Here is a 22,997-nt window from a genome sequence, read left to right on the forward strand (position 1 = left end):
GGCACGCACACGGCGACCTTTCGTGGAAGCACCGAAAGTCGGGACAGGAAACGATCCTTCTACTTTCCCGGGCCTATTTTTATTTTGAGCGTTTCGCTAGCAAGTGATGGCTGTATGATGTTCTTTTATTTAGGCCCTTCATCAATTCTCGTCTCCATTATATATTTTTTCTTTTCTTATCCTCGTTGGCCCACTTGACGCTTCTATAGTTTGTCAGGCATTGCGGCGTCTCTGCTCGTGCTTTTTTTGTATTGTTGTCCTTTCGATACAGTCTCTGCGTGCACCGGTTAATCTGGCGCCGTAGGTGGTAGTATTTCACATCTGAGACATCGGTTCCCCGGGATACAAGGATTGATTGGCTTACAGCAGCCCATATTTATGTAATTGGCTTTGTAGGTGCGCGTTATTGGAGCCCTAAACTAGCTTAAGGAAACACTGCTGATCTTGAGCCCACATCGAATCACAAAATCTTTTGGCATGTTTTTTTTTTTTTTTTTACCAAGCCTCTAGCGTCACTGGGGCCTTATAATGGATCTCGGAAACCTTCGGTAAAAAGCAGCTCTGCAGTTCTGTGGGGAACGGCTTTATTTGACTACAGATTACTTCCACTACTCCGCGAAAAAAAGTAAGCGCCCGACTAAATCTGTCTGCTAACAGTCGGATCAAGCCATCGATCTGTGATGAATGAGAGATGATACGGAGTGGGGCAGATGAAAATGCCTTACAACACAACTGCCGTTTTATTATAATAAGCGCCATAAAGCTGGTTACAGTAAGGGTTTTTTCAGTGTTCTCCCAAAAGAATGCAAGTAACGATCTTTTTTAAAACAGCTAAGATGAAGAACATCTTAAACTGCCTGACAAAAAACGAGGAGGGAGCTCCGGCTTAAGGATATGACGGGATGGCGTTAATGGCTGAATGCCCAAATATGCGGACTTGGTCACACTCTAGCTGGCCAAAGCTAGTTTCTGGTTCCCCGTATTTGTGCGCACTTCATAGCTCATATGGTTAATCTAATGCTTAATCTGTCAAAAATTTTGTTCTTGTCACGGGACTTCAAAAAGTGACTTTTAATTAGGGCCTTTCTCTGCGTTCAGTATTTTGTATTCGTTATAGAGTGGTACAGTGAACCCGGTAAGATGTATGTTCCCTAATGCTAGATGTGCTCTGTTCTGAAGTATTTGAAAAGGACCGTAATTTTTTGCGTTGTTGATGGTACTGGTGACCAAACCCTGAACTAAACAATAAATCAGACCACTACCACCAACAACTAATACTACACCGCGTTGAAAATTAGATTTACTGCGTCGTGCACTGAGATCTTCTTTCCAAATTAATGATGACAAGAATCAATACGTCAAAGGAAACGAAGATAGTACATCAAGACCTAGTGCAAGGTTTATGCGTGTTTGCATCGTATTGCCGCAGGAAAATAAATCGGCATTCAGACAGCCGGTACCTAGCGCTGGTAAAAAACAGGCACAGTTGGAGACAAAAGTCTTCAAGACGCGTGAGCAACAACCGAAGCCGCTATGGCTCTGTTATTAACCGCTGGCTCGAGATTATACCTGTTGAAGGGGAGTCTCGCTGACGAGTTGTAACGTGTCGTAAGAAATAAGCTGACAGTTGATAATAATAATAATAATAATAATAATAATAATAATAATAATAATAATAATAATAATAATAATAATAATAATAATAATAATAATAATAATAATAATAATTGGCTTTTGGGGAAGGAAATGGCGCAGTATTTGTCTCATATATCGTTGGGCACCTGAACCGCGCCGTAAGGAAAGGGATAAAGGAGAGAGTGAAAGAAGAAAGGAAGAAAGAGGTGCCGTAGTGGAGTGCTCCGGAATAATTTCGACCACCTGGGGATCTTTAAGGTGCACTGACATCGCACAGCACACGGGCGCCTTAGCGTTTTTCCTCCATAAAAACGCAGCCGCCGCGGTCAGGTTCGAACCCGGGAACTCCGGATCAGTAGCCGAGCGCCCTAACCACTGACAGTTGTCAGATCTGGAACCCAAGCGCTTAGATTGTTTTTCATGTCGTGTATATTCTCTAGTCAGGAAGTACATCATTAGCTTCGTCCTTAAACTTGGGCACTTTTACTATGCCAGAGATTGCACATAACTTTACTGCGACACTACTTTTTCCGTAACATAAATGAAAAAAGCCCTTTAATTATCGCGCGTAGTAGTCGGAAATTATGTGTTAATTATTCTCGCACTTCTGGCAAAGTGTTTTCGCAAATTATATTATCTTGGCCGTTTTGGCTAAGGAAACGTGCTCAACAACAGTCACAAGTACTCCTCCGCGAGAAATGATTCGCTTTCGAGGGTAACAGCGCAACGAACGGTAACGAAATTGTTTGACCCGCCAGCGCGAAAGCAGAGACAGTTGGGGAAAAATTGAGTCTCGCGACGCTGGAATCTTTCTTGGCGGCCGCCTTTGCCGCGACCGACGTGCAAAAGGGGAAAGCGACCACGATGTATATGGCGGCCGCCAGCCGCCGCTTCGTAGCCCTAACGTTGTCGGCATAGCTGCTCTCCGTTTCCCTGGCTGTAATCGACTGAAATCAGAGCCGGTGGCTAGCTAAGCGGCACTATTTCGTAGCACTGGGCTCGGACTGTGGGAAGCCTCTGCTTACTCTTTTCTACGAGCAAGCTCTCTAAAAGAGTGTAGCTTTATCGTTTGACCGGTGTGGGTTTGAATTGGTGGGATATAAATATACGTTCTCCCCACTCAATCGCGGCTGACACGGTTCAAAGCCTCCCGGACACCACCCCGTGATCGCGCACGCCACCGAGCACACGCCAACCACGGCGGCCTTTGCTCTGAGGGAACAAAGGAACGAGACATTGGCTGACGCAAACAGGCATTTATTGCTACAGACAAAATAACACCAGCTAGCAACAAGGTACGCTAATGAATCGAGGTCGTCCGACTCACCAGCAAGGTTCCGAGCGAATGTTCGGCTGCAGGGCAGGTCCCCACATCGGCAGCCACAAGCCACCAAGGGCTGAAACGTTCGTAAACAGCATTACTGCATACCACGCGCGAATGGATGCGCTCTGAGCAACATTTGCAAGCGAGAAATTTGATATATTCTTCTCGTGTTTTTACCTGTCATTTCTATTTCACTCCGTCGTCTCTTTATACCGGCCATATGTAGTCTCCGGATATATTTATTCTTCGAGCCTTTTTTTTTTCTGTTCCTCTTCATCTCTTTCCTCGATCTGGTTCATTCACGTGTTGCTGCAAATGTTGGCGCCGCTATATGTTGCGTCTAGGTCTCGCGATCTTTGCGCTGTATACAGTTTCGTGGCTTACAGGCCGTCATGTGATCGAAGTGGAGAGAAAAGAGCCGACTGCACTTGAAGTTCATTTTGAAGATGTACTCTCTACTGTATAAATTACATTCGATAAAAGACCCATCAGTGCACCGCTGCCGTCAACGCATTTACGAATTTCTTCGTAAACTCAAATTTCTCTCCCTATTTGCTTCTTTTTTTTTCTGCGTTAAAATCGCAAAACAAATATAAGCAATGCCACCACATTTTATTTTATTTATTTTACTGCTCACAAAAGGTACATATCAGTCCGCGACCCCACTGATATTATAATATGAAAGCTGTAAAGTGAAAGAAAACTGAGGCGGTATTTTCGTGGAGAATGGGCCAGCGGTTCATTTCATTATACGAGCTAATATTGCTTGAAGAGGGCTATAATAACAAGCCCCATTGAGCTAATCCCAGAAATACGAGAAATCTCAAAGGGATCATACAGTGAACTGAAACCAACCTTTCGATCTCGCCAAAAAGTCGTCTCCCTCCTCCTCACAAATCATTATTCTAGTAACAATCCATGTGGAAGTAGTTTGGGTTACAACGTGTTTTTTGCCAGTGGGATGATTTTTCTTGAAAATGAATTTTACTACACCGTCCAGCGACGACAACCGCTGGTAGCCTGCAAGGATCCTTCTTTACAAAAACGTAGCAGGCTTACCCACGCTATCACCACTATAACGGACGGATTTACAGCAGCTTTGTTTTAAACAAGAGCGTGAGAGCACGGCAACTGAGGTTATTTTGTTCTTTGGTTAAGTCCTTTACAATACTTTAATCTGTTTTAATTTAATCAGTGGATGCTTCTCAATGCTTTTACCTAAACCCGTTTAAACGCTGCTTGCCATTTGTATACTAAGACGTTTTTTTGTGCCTGAAAAAGTCTGTTATCGCCTAAAGTCGTCGGTTAGTTTTCGCCGTGAACAACAACGGTAAATTTTTTACAGACGTGTACTTGATAGCGTACATAATCCCGTAATGAATGCTCACAGTAAAATTCAAATCCCAGCATTTCGCATTTCGGGAAACGGTGACAATAAATGTCCACAGCAAAATTGAAATCCCCAGCATTTCTCATATCGCGATTGGTGAAATCGCCGCGCTAAGTTGATATGCAGGACACTAAATAAGAAGAAATAGGTAGTATATGTTAAGGGGGACAAAATCTGTCTTCATAATTGGCGTCCAGTATCGTGCTGCCAAGGTCACTGTTTTGAGATACGCTATAATCTACCTCGTTGCTAGGAAACGTTAGAAATCACTTCAACTACGACTTGATTGGTTTCTCAATTCTTCTTAAAGGAAGGAATCCGTGATAGATGTAGCACATTCGAATAAAGAGCTGAAAGTTCGCTATATAGGAACAAAACCAGTTTTCGTAGCGTCTCAAAGGTAGAAAGCGTTGAACTATGAAGCCAAATTACCGTATTTAATTAAAACTAACGCGACCATTTTTAATCGAAAATGTAAGTGAAAAGTCACCCTTCGCGTTATAGTCAAATATTCGCGTTTACATCGAATACCATGTGGAGACAAAAGCACACTACACCGTATTTACTTCCACATTGGTTGATGCGTCGTGTCGTGCAGACCAGCCTCCCCCCCCCACAGAAAAAAAAAATTGGCAGTGGCTTGTCTTGACTAACCCCGGAATTCAGCGAAAAGCAAGCACGCTTGCTAAGCGTCTGAGGCTAGTCCATGGCAGCTATTCTACACGCTCGCGACAGCCGTTCTATATATACCCACACGACCACGTGGCTATGACGTGGTATCACATGGTCTTACAACACCCCATGGGATGTCATCACGTGGCTTCACATCACCCAATCGGATGTTCTTAAGGTGAAAAGTCACCCAGTGTCAAAGGTCAAAGGTCAAGGTTTCGACACCATAGCTGTACCACATGTGGTCATACACGGCTAACGTGGTTGGGCTGAAGGTCGTTCAAGGTCATTCCCCGGCCTACGCCACGTCTGCTTTACCTAGCGTAGGGAAGTTTTTCGCTTCAAAACACAAATAACGCGGCGGCGTTCTTTGTGTTGACGAAGAGTCAAAAGCACACGGTCGATGCGGTGACGGCGTGGCAAGACTCCTTACTTATCTTATCATCTAGCTTACCCGGTAACCTTTTCTGCGGCTGTTCTGAAAGAGAAAGGGCGCATGAAAGCCATTTGTTTTCGGTATACTGCGGCGTCGTTCCTCGCGTTACGTTCCTGTTCTTTCGCTTTATCCACGACGTGCCCACAAAGTCGACCCTCGCGTTACAGTCGTGGTTGCGTTACATTCGGGCAAGTATTGTATGTCACTCTCATATCACCAACGCCAGGTGCGACGAATCGCTTGCGGCAGCGTTGCTACAGAGGAACCTTTCAACACAGCGCAGCACCATTAAGGTCCGAGTCCCGAAACTCCATCCACAGCCCGGACGAGCGGGGGGGGGGGGGGAGGGAGGGGGGGGGGGGGGGGCGTCAGCCGCTAATGGCGCTCTCGAAACGAGGTAGCGGCGGCCCGAATTGACGCCGCCGTCCCTAACCGCAGCTCTCCACGGAAGAGCTAGAGAGCACGGGAGAAGAAACGAGTTCACTGAGCTCTTTCCGTTCCCCTCCTGACGCTGTCCCGGCGTCGGTTGCCGCCACCGGCCGACGGTATCCCCGACAAGACATTCCTAATGAAGCGCCGAGTCACTCTCTGCGGGATGGCCTGAGCATTCCCGCTGTTAGCGGTAGGCCACCAGGCTCGAGCCGAGCGCAGTCGATTAGATTCCTGCGTCGTGGCTAACCTAATTGACACAAAGCCGACCTGGACGAGATGTTCGCTTCGGCGGCACCAATCAAACCTTTGGTCGCAGCTTGGCTGCGGGCCCTCCTGCCCGGCAGCGTCGAGCGTGTTGGAAAATCCAACGGTTTTTTGCTGCCTTTTTCTTCTTCTCTGTCTGGAGTTCCGTCGCCGCTCATCACAGCTCGACTTAATCTGTCGCAGCGCAGTCAAAGAAGACAAAAAAAGGGGGGGGGGGGGGGCGAAGCTGCTGGGATAATCGTCAGGCTGCCATCAAGTAGGGGGGTGACGGACTGAACCAAAGAACCTGTACGCTCCATACATATCAGCTGGTTTCGCCACAGAAATATCAGGAAAGTACAGTACGGTCCACTGTTAAAGGGAACATGCGATCGCGTGGCTTCCGCGCTTCACGAAGTCCTGCTTCTTAGTCGCGGCGAGAATGAGCGGCATGAGGCGCATGCGTGGAAAGACCAGCCGCCATGCTTGCTGCGCATGCGCCTTGTGCCGATAATTCACACAAGATCTCGGCGGCAGCGCTCCGCGAAGCGCGGAGGCCACGCGATCGCATGTTTCTTTTAACAGTGGACTGTAGTACTGTACAGTCTGCAAGCCGAGCGCAGAACATGCCTCATTTTACGTTTTGATTAAAAAAAGGAGTAATAAAGGTAAGATGATGGTGACGCCTCTGTACGCTCAGAATGAGTTGCTGACGACGTGTGCCCTAGTTTTTTTTTTTCGTTGAATAGACGCTACGCTGTCATTCATCTGTCGGGCCAGCATCGAGAAAATTGTGTGGAAGGAACACTAACCACGTTTTGACAGCAAACAGGGCACACCTATGCAAGTCGTCTAGTCGAAAGCGGATCATCAGCCTTCTGCAAATAACCTATAGGCAAAGAACTAAAACAACAATAAACACAAATAGACAAACGTACACCACTCTTAGCTCCTGTTGTGCTCAGCAGAAATCTTATGAGGCGACCATGTGAAAACTGTTTAATGAGCTGACCATAGTTCGTGAGAAATGAAGTCCCCACCAAATTATGCGCACTGATATGAAAGAAGGCGTGAAACTTAAAAATGGTCGAGCTATTTACAGTCACTGCCGCTAAGTGGCGTCCATGACGGAAGAAAAAATAAACAGCACCAACAATATTTACAACCGTTCCCTAACAAATGCCGCGTCTCCCGACCTGTCCAAGGGCCGCTTAAATACCGTGCGGTTGTAACGGCGTTTGTACACTGTCCTCCACGGCGTCGTACCACCCGCCAGGGTCTGCACCGTAGTGGCCGAGGCGTTAGCGGGGTTCCAGAGAGCACGCTTGCGCGACTTGAGCCTGCCGCCCGCGGCCTCCTGTCCCGTGAGACACTGCCTCACAACGTTCTGACGGTACATGCCGTCGGGGCAGCTGAATGCGTCGGTGAACTCGTTCATGCTCCGCATCAGAGCGTCGAGATAAGCGAGCTCCGGCACTTCCTCCTTGCCGCGCACCATTGGCACGTAGTGACGCTCTCGCAGTTGCGTGCACAACGTCCGAAAGGCGGCCACGAAGAACACCTGGTCGGGGCTCTTGTCTTCCATGCCCGGAAGAGTGCGCTCTTCGCGAGAGTCGGCGTAAGCGTGGTAAGCGGTGTAGGCGAGCCGGAGCGCCAGCAGATCGCCGACGAGGCCGCCGCACTTCATGACAGCCTCGTCAGCCGAACCCGTCCGGCTGCTCTTGCCGATGGCGGCGAGGACGCAGTCGGAGCTCTTCTTGAACTCGAGGCGCTCACTTTCGGCCATCCAGCCGGCGTCCAGGGCGTGGAAGAACTCGTTGACCAGGTCCTTGGCGACCAGAACTCCCAGGCCGCCGAAGTTCATCGACCATGTGCTGTCACTGACGTAGTAAGGCGGGTTCATCACTCCGGACGGAACGGCGAAGTGGTTGCTCCGGATGTCGTAGAGGAGGCTCTCGCGCGGAGGTCCCGCCCTTTGATGCAGCTCCACAAGTCTGGAAGGGAAGATGAAGTTTGCCATCTTGCTCGGAACGTCTGTGGAGAGGGCGCTCTTAAACTGGTTCATGTAGTTAGCCTTGAGCGCCTCGGCATAGAGCTCCAAATACGAGCCACTGGTAGGAACAGTACTGTAGTAGGAGTTGAGTGCAGTGTCATTCATGAGCCAGGTCGGGTATCCTATCGTCATGCTGACCTTGGACATGATCGCGGATACTTTCTCCTTAGATTCGCCCTGCACCCACTTGAACTCTCCGATCATGTGGCGCAATCCTTCGAGAAGAGTCACCACCATATTGTAGGCCCTGGAGTCTGCTGCCTCCTGACCCATGAGCTGAACGTACAGTCGGCCCATTGCTAGTGGCATTGCATCGGAGGCGTCCACCAGGCATCGCATCCAGTCGTCCAGCCACACCTGGCCCAAAACGTTCTCCTGGAATGTCTTGTAGCTCTCTCTGTACTTGGCCGTTGTGTGACGCGAGAATTTCTGCACAAAGCGCCAGCCGAGGTAGTTCATCGCTCTCGTTTTGGTTGTGCTGTCTCGAAAGAGCAGGCCCAGCTTTTTGAAGTAGGCGACTGATCGAACTAGTATCGGTGTGTCGTCCGTTACGTCATAGCTGACGCCGCTCATTATTGTCTTCAGAGTTTTGGCCCAATTTATTCCGCTGTCTTTGTCGGTGTACTGACTTATTTCGCTGACCTTGATCTTCTTCAGTCGCTTTTTCCGGCACTGAACATCACATCGATGAGCTAAGTTGACCTCAAAGGCGAAAATGTTGCTCGCCATGCTTTCTGAAGCACCGTGTTGAAAGTCCTCGAGGACGCTAGAAATGTAGACCTTGTAAGCCTTTATGGCTTCCTTTTGCGTAGCTCTATAAGTGAGTAGCATGTCTATCGGTAGAACGAACGTTGAGCATTCCAGCGCGACAAGTTTCTTAGCGTGCTGTTGGGGGTCTTCAGGGTCAGGAATCATGCGCACAGATACGAAAACTCCGGAGCCTGTATCGCGAATGTAGTTTGCCATAATTTCTTCCGGTTTTCCACTGAAACGCTCTTCGTAAGGCCAGCCGTTGAGCGAGTACTTATGCATCAGCTGATTCAGTGGGCGCGCCCCGGCCTCGTCCCTGGTGCGAAAATCTTCACAATTCCTGTAGAGCAAGGCCAGCTTGCCCAAGACATGACCTGACTGCGCGTAACCTTGATAGCTCTCCACAAGTCTTCGCATTTCTGAATACATATCGTCCGTAACCTGTTTATCTGCCCCGAGCACAACCTTCTGGTATTTCTCGCTCGGTTCGTGGATCCAGCGTTCACAAACGTACTTGAACATGCTGTCGCACGGTTCGACGCTGTGGTTGACGGCGTAGTACAGGGTCGTTCCGCCTATTCCGCACCGAATGGTGCGGCAGACAAGGCCCACGCCTTTCTTGGTGTCCTTGGGAACGACGATGGGTGGCACAATAACGGTGTCAACGTAGAAGAACACAAAGAGGTCCAAATAGGACATAATGAGAAATATAATGAGGACCACGATGTTCCCGAGTAGTAGCAGCATGGGAATAGTCCGTATTCTGACCATGGCGATGTAGTAGGCTTCATTTCCTTGTGGCTTGAGAAATGCAACTTTAACCGCGACTTCTGGCCCTGGTTTCCCTTTTGGTTCAGGCGTCGGGGGTTTTTGTGGCTCCTCCTCTTCCTTGGGCTTTTCCTCCTCGGGTTGTTCCGGGGCTTCCTCGCCTTCTTTGGCGGCAGCCTTGACGCCCTCTTCTTCCTCTCCTTCCCCTTTTTGCTCTTCTTCTTCCGGCTTCTCGCCTTCGACTTCCTCATCCGCCTTCTCGCCGGCTTCATCTCCGGGTGCCTCGCCAATCTCGGACTCGGGAGCTGCTTCGACTTTCGAGGACTGCTGTTCACCACTGAGCTGCTTTTCATCCGCTTCAAGCTTCGAAAGCTGCTGTTCACCGCTGGGCTGCTTGCCTTCTACCTGTTGCTCGCCACTTTGCGACTTCTCTTCCTTTGCGCTCGTCGTGCCAGACTTCTCAGACTTGGGCACCTCTGTCGCACTGGCCCGCTCAGCCACTTCCTCTCCCACGGCGTCCAGGGTGCCCGGTTTTTCTGCCTTCGCTGGAGATTCTGGCATCTTGGAAACGACGGAGCCCTCATCATGTGATTTTATTTCTTCGCCACTTTTGGCTTCCAAATCTTCACCTTGTGGCTCTTGAACAGGAAAACCTTCCTCCTCGTCTTGTGGAGGTTCAGACGTCTTTGCGGTGACGGAACCCTCATCTTGTGGCTTTAACTCTTCTGCGCTTCTTTTCTCTACTTCACCTTCTTGCCTTTCAGTGGGAACGCCTTCTTTCGCGTCCTGTGGAGGTTCAGACGTCCTGGCCGTGACGGAGCCTTCACCTTTCGATTTTAAGTCTTCTCCACTTTTGGCCTTCATTTCCTCGCCTTCTTGCCTTTCAGTGGGAGCGCCTTCCGCAACGTCCTGCGGAGGTTCAGACGTCCTGGCCGCGACGGTGCCCTCGCCTTGAGATTTTAGCTCTTCATCACTTTTGGTTTTCAATTCCTCACGCTCCAGCTTTTCAATGGGAATGCCTTCCTCCCCCTCTGGTGAATTGGGCATGCTGTCACCTAGTTCCTCGACCTCCAGAACTGGCAGGTCTCCCACCCCTGACCCTGATTTTGTCTTTTCCAACACTTCAGCTGACATTACCGGGTTCTCCGGAATGTCTACTTTACTTTCCTTAAACATGGGCAACTCTGGCGGTGTTATTGTTCCTGGAGGGGCTGAGGCTTTATCCTCTATGATGTCCTTCTCAGTACTGCTTGCAGAAGCCTTAGCTAGTTTTCCCGCTTCATCACGTGGTACGAGATCCGTAGCTTCTTCAGGCTTCGCTAGAACTTCGCCTCCTTCCTCATCTGGTGGAGGGACTGCAGGGGTTCCACCTTCAGATCCTATTGGTGGATACTCTACAGAAAGCTCTGTAACGTCATCCTCATCCTTTTCTTCCTCTTTTTTTGCTTCTACCTTTTCGTCTTTCTCCCCTAAAGCAACTTCTGCTGGCACGTAAGGCACAGGAGGGGGCGTGGCCGGCGGCTTTTTTTCTTCTATCGCACCTTCTGATCGCGGCTTTGGCAACTTGGAGGAGCCCTCGTCATATTCCGGGACATTTTGCAGTTGCTCCGGCGCCGTTTCAGCGGGAGGTGGCTGTTGCATTGGGTGTACTGTCGCGTCTTCTTCTCGTTTAGGCACGGTGTCCGCATCTTTCTTCTCGTCGACTCCGGAATCGGACACAACTTTGGGGAGACCTTCCTGGGACGATATAGGTTGTAGTGCTGTCGAATGTGCATCAGGAATTGATGATACATCCTTTTTCGGCGACGCAGGAGCTTCAACATTCTTCTCGTCCGGTTTCGTAGCTGGCTTGATGTCCTTCTCCAAGGCATCCTTAGGCAATGAAATCTTACGGGTCATGGGTACAGGACGAACGGTGTCCTCACCAGGTGGTGGATGAGCCGTATCTGCAGTTAGTTGCCTTTGGCTTTCGCTCTCCTCTACGACGGGCAGGGATGAGGCTAAGGACCTTCCATCAAGAGGTTGTTTGGACAGAGGAAGGACTTTCCCGGCGTGAAGACAGCCTTTGTAGAACTCTATGCCATGCGTCGACATATCCGACGACGAAGTGTCAGGCGCCCTCTTGTCCGAGCTGATAGAAGAGTGCGACATGTAGTACCTGTATGTCATGGAACGCGGGGCAGGATGCGAGCTTCGGGGCATAGCGCGCTTCGGGGAGTCATCCTTGGAGGCCTTGCGTGGAGGTTCTTGCTTGCCTGCAGCTTCTCTGATTTTCGTTAATTCAATTACATCTTTTGTGGTTACACTCGACGGCTCGGGCACTTGCAGTTCACTATAAGTGCTCCTGCGTCGAGTCTCCCTCGATTCTATTTGCTGTGGCGGTGCCGTAACACAAAGCTCCCCCGGTTTGTCTTTAACGGCTACATCCTCTTTTGGCTTCGGAACAACCTGCCCCTGGACAAGGTTATCCATGGCGGTAGTTCGTTTCACGCTAAGACTTTCTCTTTTCGGGGCCTTCTTGGGATGCTTTTGAGCCTGAGGGAGCTTTTTCTGCTCTTTCTCAGCTTTTCGCTTCAATGGCGCGGACTTAAGCTCGATTGTCAGGGACTTTTCAGATTTTTCTACTGCTATCACATTACTTTTGCCTGGACCGTCAGATGGTGCTGGTTGAGATCCGCTATCGCCTGTTAAACCTGTACCTGCGGTGGTGCTGGTGCCATCGCCAACCATAGGGAAACTTTCGCGAATACCCTCCTCTTCCTCGCTGTCACCAGCTGAAGTCTGGAGGCCTTGCTTGCCAAATACCTGCTCCCAATGTTCGAAGAGGTCCTTTTGTCGTGCAGGACTAGACCGGTCCAGCGATTCTTTTCCAATGCTGCGGTCGCCCTCCCCAGAGAGCTCGCCATGAAGAGGTAGTTCTGGGGCCGGTGCTTGGCTGCTGGCTTGTTTGGACGAGCGTTCGGCTGGAACAGGCCTGGAGCTGCTCGTGCCTCCAGTAGGTAATGATGTGCCGTCAGTTGTTTCATTCGGCTGGCTGCTTGTAACTGTCTGGGCAGCTGCTGGGCTAAGTGTCGCTTTATCGCGGGTGCTGGTAGATGGACCGTCCGTAGTCCTGGTGCCCTTAGGGCTGTCATCTAGCCCACTGTACTGCACAACGAACGACGCTGGCGATGTTGTGTCGGGTGACCGTTCCGTCGTCTTCTCCAGTTCTACGGGCTGCCTTATTAGGGGCGCCCGATCCAAGGCACTCGTGGCTGGTGTTTTTCGACTCAGAACAAAAGGCACGCTGTCCTTAGGTTTCCATCGCCGCTTTTGCTTCTCGGGCTGCGATAACAGGAGGTTTCCCTCGGATATGGACTTCTGAAGCTTGATGAAAAGCGGAAGATCTCCTTCTCTCGTTCGGTCCGTCCTCTTGGCGGGCACGAGTGCTGGTGGATGGCGCCCACTGCGGCGTTTGCCCTGGAACACGGACATCTGCGGACTGGCCGGCGTTTCGGCCGGCACCGACGCCCGCGTGTCACGTTGTCGGGCTGTGAACTCGGGCACGTGTCGCCGAAGCGTCGCGGGTGCGTCAGACAGATCGTCGCTCATCGTGACAGCCAATTCACGGAGCTCTCGCGAAGGTCCCTGCACCGCCATCGACGCGCCAGGCGACGTGTCTCGATACAGCCTCGAAGTCGTCGTCGTCGTCGTAGTCTGGATCGTGCTTGCGAACGTCGCGGCCCGCGATGACGGGCTTTCTAGCGGGGTCGTCTCACCGGTCGAGCTCAGCGCAGACAGGTACTCCTGGGAGCTGTGCCCGTCGCCTGGCCGGCCGCTGCCAGCGCGTCTTCGCCTCTGCGGTGGCGACGGCGAGCCGACCCGAGGCCTTCTCCGACGAGGCCTCCAGCCAGCGGCAGTTCCAAGGAATCGACTGCATGATCCCGCGGTGGTGGCGGCGGCAGTGGCAGCTGCTACGCTTCCCGACTCCGAGTCAGTCGACTCGTCGTCCGAGGCGGGCCGCCTCATCGTGCCCGGGCTACGTTGGGTGCGGACGGTGCATCTTCTTGAAGCATTGGAGGCTCTTTCTCAAAAACTTTGCGCTGTTCATGGCTCCCCACAGGCGCAGACACAGTGCTTTTTTCTCCTTCTTCTCTTCTTCTTAGACATGAGTGGAATGTCGATGTCGACGGCGGCATATTGTGTGGTCCTTTAAAGAAAGAACGACACGTTTCGATGCAACTGAAAAAAAAAACATTTTCAGAAAGTCCGCAAAATGGATTAAGAAAAAATGAATAGTGCATTATCAAGCCACGGCTTTCACCGTTGTGTAAACAGGAAAAAGGTAGCTGTTCAACCCTAGATCATTGCTATGCACGACGTTCCTCCTCATTCTCTTCTTCTCTACACCAAACAGCCTTCGGATGCATTCAGATGCGAAGAGAACCTCCCTGCCTTTCCTCCTCCTCCTCCTCCTAGCTATATTTAGGAAAATGCATGTGCCAAGCTTTACTGCAGGTGTAATCTGACCGTGAAGCAAACAGGCTGGTTTCGTCAGGCCGCTTTAAACCCTACACAAACCTCCTGGAAGGTGTAGTTGAGTGCAGAGTCCACCAGTGCACTGCATTGACTCAGGCGGAACACAGTGGTGGCGGGTGCTACATCTGAGGCGCCGCAATAACTGCTCCACCCACGAAGAATTTCACTTCCCTACCTATTCGAGCAGTGAAGTTTCTGCACTTACCCAAACTGCGGAAATATCTGTTGATATATGTCCTTAGAGCTAAGTAGAAAACAAGTCCAGTAACAAAATAGCTTGTGAATCATACTCAAAAGTTCTGGACAGTCACATTATTTCAACTGGAATTTGTTTATGAACGTAATTTTTTTCGCATATCGTAAGATTGCACCATAGCAATTAGTATATCCGCAGATCCCTCCTCGGGGCGCTTGTAGTTATCTGGAATTTATTGTCAAAAACGCACTCCATTGGTTTTCTAAAGCAGTATTGATTACTCGACGAGAGCGCAGGAGAAAATTTACAATACAACACAATATTTTTATTCCAAACAACGTACACATCGTACGCACATGCTTCAGGTGAAGGGAGAAAAAGCCGAGTAACAGCATAGGAAAATTAGACAGTTACTATCAGTGTGCTCATTGCAGTATTTTACAATATTCCACAGTTGTCTCACAATTAAAGTATAATGTCCAAGGAAGGTGGACTTTGTTCTACAGGAAATGTTTTTCTACCCTCGTGCACTTCATCGCCTTTGGAATATCTCACTTCTGTTTGCTGACGTTGGTACCAGTGCGTTAACCACGTTAATTTATCCGTCTGTGGAGCTGTGCAGAGGCTACGCCATACGCCTGTTCACTTCAAAGCTGGGATCACTGAGTTCTTTTCGGCGTAGGCGCCTTGAGTTTGAAGCGGATAGCGGGATTATTTTAAATTTGAATATCTCAGCCATAAACGCGTCTATTGCTACCGGACAAACGTCAACGCAGCCAGAAAGAGCCAGAGAGTCAATTTTTACCGGGAAAATTACTTTTTTTAATTTTTCATCGTTGCTTCGCATTGCTTATAACGTTGCTCGTGCTTGTAACCTTCGAATGAGCTTTAAACGAACTGCCAAGTGACTTAAACGTGTACGAAGGTGTAGTTGTAAATGAGAATATCTTGCGTCCCATTGATAAAACCAGGGAATGGGGTCACCGGTTAAACGGAGACCTATAATTTCAATGCAGCACAGAAAACTTTGTAAAATGAGATGAAGCGACTTTCTCGGGGGAACTTCGATCACTCGCGGAGCCATTATTTGCCGAGCGTTACTACATGCTACCACTGAATACGACGGACAAGAGAGCATAACGCTGAAAGAAGCGACCAAACTTTAACGCTCTTCAAAAGTTCCTGCATGGAGCTGCTATTACGTGCCGCCACTGAGGGAACCGTAAGTCCTAGACTGATAAAAAATGCGCTGTTCAATCTTTAAAAACTTATCAATACTCTGTTGGAGATCTTGTACGCACTCGTACCTCAAGCTGGGCTACAGTATTTGCTAGTGTATCAGGTTAGGTTACGACGAACAGTAAGATTATAACTGTGGCTATACAGTGCAGGGTTCGACGGAAACCTGTCTGGAGAGGAAAATTAGGATGGCAGTTGATAAGCAACGGCTTAGCGACGGTCCATCTGTTTCCGCCTCAATGTGAAAAAGGCACTCGTAGCTCTGCCAAAACGTCAAAGTTTTAAGTTTTTTTTTTTTTTTCACCTTGGCGAGTGTTTGTTTCTTGACATACAGCTACATCTATAGCCCCATCTAAAACACAACCGACAGAGAGAGACAAAGCAGTGAAATCAGAGGAAGTCAGAACAACAACAAATGCACTGTGTATGTCTTCTTTGCTTCTCTGCGTCTTGTGTGCTGTAGCTATACTAGTCCCGAACTGACTCGCCCAACAGATTGCGTTAAAAGCCATACACGCTGCAATAAAAATATTGCGCCCCCTTCCAAAAAAAAAAAACTCCCGCGTCCTTTTTCTTTTGCAGTGTTTAATGAAGGTGTAGGTTAGTGCCCGCACAATCACCGCCGGCGACTCTATTTACAGTGATAAAAAGCTGTAAACATGAAAACTAGGTGGCTAAACAAAAAATCAGATAAAAATGACTCGTCCCAGACAAGAACTAGTTACTAACGTCGGAACCTGAACAGTGTTCCTCCGGAGCCTTATCGAATTCAGATAATTGCGAAATCTCAAAGGCTCGGCTATAGAAACAAATTCAAGATTCACTACACTTAATTTGCTTACTGCGCCCGTCAGAAACCGCGCGCCATCCGTCGCTAAGCGTCTCAAGTGTTCCCTCCTCCAATCCGTAAGCCACTCGGCCAACTCGGCTGCCTGCTTACACTGCACCACTAAAATCACGTGTCCTATACCCACTGCCCCGAGAGAAGCAGCGGCAGGCAGGGAGCTTTGAAGCCGTTCGCTCGCTCGCTCCTCGAGTCTCCTTTGCGTCCGCCTCGAAACGCTGCGGGAACTATTTCGGTGCTTCCCGTTCGAAATCCTTGACCGTTCTTCCCGAAGGCTTTGCTTTTGCGCCATGCCGCCGCCGCCGCGAAAGGAGATGTCACCGCCAGGCGCTGTTTGGCGTTTCGCTCCAATTGGCTTTCCAGTGCGTTTTTCCCCTCCGGAGTGAAATGCGAGTGGGGTGCGTTATTCTTCGAGCCTGATCTGATGGCGCGGTGCTGCTTGCGTTGTGCTGGTTTATTTCGGGGTCCCGAAGGGTGCTCGCCTTTGGTTACCGGCCGAATCAAAGCAAGTCAGCTCGTCTCTCCGCTCCGGGCCCCCCTATTTTTTTTTTCTTTTATCTTGCCTCTCGAACTCGCGTCCCTTATTTAGGAATGGATGCGTCCGCGAGAAATAAGTGCGTTCTTTCAGTTCGCTGCGCGGAGCGACATCTCAAGTTCCGTTTTTCCTTCGGGTTTTGTTTTTGTTCTACCTTCCCATTGCCTGCTTTCCTGTACCTGTTCCCCTTTTGTTAACTTGTTTATCTTTTTAATTCTCAGCCTCCTCGAGCTTCTTTGTAACTAGCCCTCCAAAGCAAGTTACGGTAAGCAAACGCGGCGCCGTTGGTTAGTGGCACTTGTATAAATTGTGTTAAACAAAAAAAGCAGAGGGCCTACAGGCGGAAAATTGCCCACTTTTCGGGCACTACCATTATATCTGTTCCACTATCTACACATTTTTTTTAAAAGGTGGTGGAAAATTAAGGTAGGATCAGAAGGAGAAGTGCGTCTGATCATGGCACTAATCCGCAGCGGTAGTTCAGTGCTTATGGTGCCCTGCTGCTGACCCGAAAGACGCGGGTTCGATCGCGGCAGCACCGGTCGCATTTCGATGGAGGCGAAATGCTGGAGGCCCATGTAATGTGCGATGTCAGTGCACGTTAAAGAACCCCAGGTGGTCGAAATTACCCAGAGACCTTCACTACGGTGTCCCTGATAGCCTGAGTCGCTTTGTGACGTTAAGCACTCCATAAGCCATAAACCAAAGCCATCCATTTTTCCTCTGTTCACGGCTTGCTTCATGGCGCTCTTCAGATGTTTATTTTTATTAGCATCTGTATAGTAATGTATTTCCTCATTTGTACTGGCTAGCCAGTGTATGGGTGACAGGCCCCTCGTCAAAGAGAGAGCCTCTGCTTTTTGTCCTGTTATTCAAGACCGAATTGTGTCTGAAAGAATGTTCCAAATAAATAAATAGAAAAATAATCCGTAGTTAAAACAAAGTGCGCAGAATATATTCTCCTTTCTGTCTGCGTCTACAGAGCATTACGACCTGTAAAAGCAAGTAAAAGTATCAGCGCGAAAGCCGGCGATTCCAAGACGTAACAAAATAATAATTTCATATGTACGATGGGCGTCCTAACGATTGTGAAGGAAGTAAGCGAACATTGCATTACAGACAGAACGGCGCTGAGGCAAAAGAAAATTATTGCGCCGTCTTTCTGAAAGGTCTCAAGAAAAATGGAATATTTTTGCAGCACGGATCAGTGCCGCCCGAAAGGTATAAACAACCAGATTTAAAACAGTTGCGGGGTGCGTTTCTCTTTTGGAAGGTGGATGTTGTTAGCATAAGCCTTAAGAGTTGCAACATAAAGAATGTTTCCTAGTAAAAATAAATGTAAAGGAGAAGGCTGGTGATCTCGTTTTAAGCGGTCCTGTCATGTAGCTTCTTTTAGGGCAATTTCACATCAGTTGGCTCTCTTCTTTAGCAAGCTTCAGCTTCAATTCCCTTCAGGCATCATACGCCCAATACTCTGGTTTCTATCCTCCTTTCTTTCCTTCTATTTCTTTTCTTTTATTTCTTTCGGCGCGAAGGTCGCCTTTATCCAAGTCGCCTATTTTACTTCCCTGTTGTTAGTGGATTTAAAGCGTTCGATTTTGCGCATATTGAATTATACAGCGAGAAAATAAAAGGACAAACGAAGCTCAATATACCCCTCCACGACCAACCTTCGCGGCAGAAGCTTGGAGACTAGCGAAAATGCTTAAAATTAAATTACGGGCAACAAAGCGAACTATAGAAAGGAAAATAATAGACTTAACCTTAATAGACAGGTTGGAAACAAACACAAGTTAATGATATCCCAGCAGAAACGAAGAAGACCAAATGGACACGGCTAAGGCGTGTATGGTGGGTAGCAGATAAGTGACGGCCCCTTATAGCAATGGAATGGACCGCAGAAGAAGGTGAGCGTAGCAGGAGCCGGCCGAGAGTCAGGGAAGTAGATGAGATTGCAAAGTTTGCGGAGATCAGTTGGAGAGGCCGTTGTCAGTAACAGACGTAGCTAGGCTGGTTGCTGATGAGCCAAACTTTCTTCACTTTACAAAGAACTCTGCTCTAGGCCAAGCGTCAGCAGCAAGGCGTAAATGACTTAGTATTATGTGACGGCCAGAAACTTACCTTAAACACAGTTTTGTTCTTATTTTTTTCTTCGGTAGAAAAAACTATCAGCTGCACCGTGTCTGGATGATGAAAGTTAGGGTTCAAAATACATTGCGCTAAGCGAGGACTTTTGTGAGGTGAAACCAGCGGTACAGCTCTTGAAAAAAGCTGTCATGCATACATGAGCGGAAGGGCTCCTAGTCTCAGAAAGTTTACTTTGCCGGCGCACAACTTCTATCCACACAAACAAAGGCGGATCCATACGGCTCAAGAACACCAGAGTCCGCTAGTTACGAGTAAGCGTATTATTTATATATAGTTCCCTGAATATATCACTGAAGTTACTTTACAAACGTTTCAAGAGACTAAGTAAATATTTGTAATCGATTTACGACCTTTCTTAACAGAACTCGTCTACACTCCTTCTTTTTTCCACACTTTCATCCCCTTTTCTAAACCTATGCTTTGTGGCACACATGCAAATAAAGAAAAAATTCGTACCTCTCTTTCTGTTTCCTTGCGTGATGTCGCGTTTTGGCAGTTTGCACAAGCATGAGAAGCTGTGCAACGTTTTGTCTACGGATCTTCAAAACCATGATTTCATAAGGCTGCTTTCAGCCTTATGTGCTTTCACACTCACAATGCTGAAAACGTGAATGCTGAAACTAGTGCACGCATAGCAATCGATTCTGGCGAAGCCTAACGATATTCCGAAGCAATCCTTTAATACCTGTATGAATGCACTTCGTGAACCGCAGGCAGCATTTACAGCAAGATTTCTGTCAAGCCCGACTTAGGCATGCTGAATGTTAATTAACGCGTGCGACCTTTTTAAAGAAGGTGCAGTGAGTTTAACCTGTTGGGGAGCACTCTAGCGTTCTGTCGCGAACATTAAATTCACTGTCAGGCAACTTAATGCGAAGCTGTCGTTCTTGAAAAATGAACTACGAAAAAGCGAGGTTTTTTTTCTTGTCTTGTGTTATTCTTTGTGTGCGGTCTTTCCTCTACTCAAGATATTCACCAACTTGCCCCAGAACGCGTTCTACTGCAATATCTTTCTTTATACAACAGCGACCCGCAGCATGCCCGTGTGACCTCGTTTTCCTACACCAGTTTTAGGGTACCAAATTACTCTCCCTTCCGAATTCCCCTATTTCCCGATCTCCGCCATTGTATGAACAGATGCAGCACCACTCTTGTCCGAATATAATAAGACAAATTTTTTGCATAGGCTTTGCAGCCACAGCCGTGATAAATCGGCAGACACTGAGAGAAAAGAATACTGAGATTAAGCGATTGCTAAAAGGCGGAACCAGGAGCAGAGCCTCGACCGGAAATTGCCGAAACAGAAGTGCGCAGAGCCCAGTTCATTTTCATGCTGGACCTCTGAACCACACATATCGTTTCTATCTTAATGATACAGCTTCATTTCTACCGCCGGAACTAGGACGAAGAAATAGACATGGACAGCGAACGCGATGGGCAGGGGAGATTAGCAGGGGAGATTAGCAGTGTATACAAGAGGGACTGAAGGGAAGAGTAGTCGAAGATGACATAGAGTAAGATTAAGTGACGAGGTCAGGAAATTACCGGGACAGGAAATTGTCGAAACAGTAATGCGCAGAGCCTTGTTCATGGCCATGCCAGGCCACTGAACCACACTTATCGGCTGGCAGCGGCTAATACAAAACAGGCAGAACCGGATTCTCATTCGAAGAGGCCTTTGGGCTGCAAGACTGCCCCAGACTTGACTTGGTTGTGAGGATAATAAAAATTTTGGTGTTGATGACGGCAGTAATAATGGTGGCAATGTTAATGATGTAATATTTTCTGACGGGCTAGTTGGTATATGATATTTCAGAAATGTAGTCCTAGCGCTTCTGCTCATTCGTCTCCCCTTTTTTCCTATGAATGTCACTTTAGCAATTTAATAAAAGGTCATGTTAAGGATGATGACGAGTCTTGTCCATTATACATGGTTTTGCTTGTAAACGCGCGCAAAGAAAAAAAAAGATCTTGTACGCAGTGACCCTTCAAGTCAACTTTAACGCTAACTTTTAGTCATGACATTCTGTCGCCATCTGTCGGGCGACCTCAGCGAGAGCGGTGATATACACGTCAAAATGATAATGTCGTGCTTGAACCAGGCACCAGATGTCGCGGCCTTCTCTTGATACTTTTTTTTTCTGGCATACTCACGTTTCTTCCCCCAAATATGTATCTTGCTCCCCATAACAAAACAGCGCGAAGCATGGGGGGCTAATATGAATAAATGCACAGTACCAGTGCCGAATGTCAAGTAAGTCCTTTATTTTTTTTAAACAACAAATATACTACTCATAAAATTTACCTCACCTCTTGCATTCCGTTTCATTGATTCGCCGACGAGTTCTATTCCTTTCCCAAGTCTTTCGAAGGGGCCTTGTGACTCGAGTCTCTCCAGAGTCACTCCGAAGATAGGCCTCTGTGCGAGCGCAATGCGCGTGTATTTTACCACTCGCTGCTGCGGAACCAAAGTATGACGTCTCTCTCGCGACACAGTGTCACGAAGGCAGCCTCTCAGCCTTTTCGGCTTTTCGCAGCGGCTCCCAGCTTACGTACGAGGTCGCTCGATTTTTCTCCTTCGTCCGGCCCACCGAATGAAATGCGCTGAGACGCGCGCGCGGCCCGCTCGTCTCGAAAGCTGAGATGGCGGCAATCCTGTTCCCGGTTCTCGCAATAAATCACAGCCAGCGCTGGCTTCCCCTGCAGCCTCGGCTTCATAAACCGCGCGGATCGAATGCACCCGGCCGCATACATCCTCAACTTATAATCGGTTTACTCTTGCGTTATCTTCTTCCTTCTTTCTTTCCTAGTGTAGTGTTGTTTTTTTGTTTTTTTGTGAGTGTGTACGTGTATACTTTTCTTTCTTACCACTCTCAGTCTTGAGCGTATCCTCTCCAAGGCAGCGAAAACAACGACAGCTGCGACAAATTTTTTCCCTTGGAACGAGTACAGTAAAGTCTCCTCTACTCTCGTAAGCCGCATTTCCCCGGGTATGCGCATCTCGCGGGAAGCCTCCTTTTTCACGCTTCAAACTGCGTCTTGATCCTGAGCATATTGCCGCTGCAGAATGAAAAAAAAAAAGAGTTGCCCTGTGGCGAAGTGCCTGCTTTTCTGGGGCCAGTAATATTCGTGGCTGAACCCTACTGCGCACTATATGGGCGCTCGCGGAACTTGGAGAGTAAGCCCCGGACAGCGAGCGGAATGCACGAGTGTGTGTGCGTGTGCATGCTCTTCAGGCGAGAGAGGCGTCGTGTAAGGCGCCCGCAGAAATTGTGGCTCTGAAGAAAACCTCAGGGTCTGTGGCTATATAGTACCCACATCCTTATAAGCCTGAACCAATATAGAATTTCTGATGGGAGAGGTATGCGACGCCAGCGACACCACACGCCTTCCGCTTTCTCTTGGCGGTGAAGTCACTTTTTAAAACGAAGAAGGCACGCGTGCACAACTTTATTTTTTTTTCTCGCTGCCGTTTATGCTATGCTACATGCCGTCGAAAGGTTGGCGGGTTGCAAAAAACTTGGACTCACTTAAGAGTATGGCGCGAGAGCGTCTCTGCAGCGGCCTGCGGTCGATTTTACGTATCTCTTTCTCCTCGGTTCTGCCTAGATGCTCCTATACGCGGCATTGGTCATTCTCTGCTTCACATTCCTAGATCGCTGGGAATCCGCGCACCACTCCTGGTGCAGTGGTGCTATAGCGGTGCGGTGGTTAACTGATGAGCCACTGCCCTGGCACCCTACAGGTAGCTGTTTAGAGCGTGGCCACCGGCGAGGGCTGTGAGACCCGGATTGCCCTCCCCGAGCAACCTCTC

General features: G+C 48.7%; 2 protein-coding genes across 3 annotated transcripts in view; one reads left to right on the plus strand and one right to left on the minus strand.

Annotated features, from left to right (window-relative positions):
* The window catches only part of LOC144093539 (neuronal acetylcholine receptor subunit alpha-10-like), a 284,484-nt gene that overhangs the window by 98,246 nt on the left and 163,241 nt on the right, over positions 1-22,997 (plus strand). The window lies entirely within an intron of this gene.
* LOC144095288 (uncharacterized) lies at positions 7,171-13,711 on the minus strand. Its single transcript, XM_077629067.1, has one exon. It carries the CDS (start codon positions 13,709-13,711, stop codon positions 7,292-7,294), a length of 6,420 nt encoding a protein of 2,139 aa, XP_077485193.1. The 3' UTR covers positions 7,171-7,291.

Source organism: Amblyomma americanum, chromosome 6, assembly GCF_052857255.1.
Source record: "Amblyomma americanum isolate KBUSLIRL-KWMA chromosome 6, ASM5285725v1, whole genome shotgun sequence".
Taxonomy (NCBI): domain Eukaryota; kingdom Metazoa; phylum Arthropoda; class Arachnida; order Ixodida; family Ixodidae; genus Amblyomma; species Amblyomma americanum.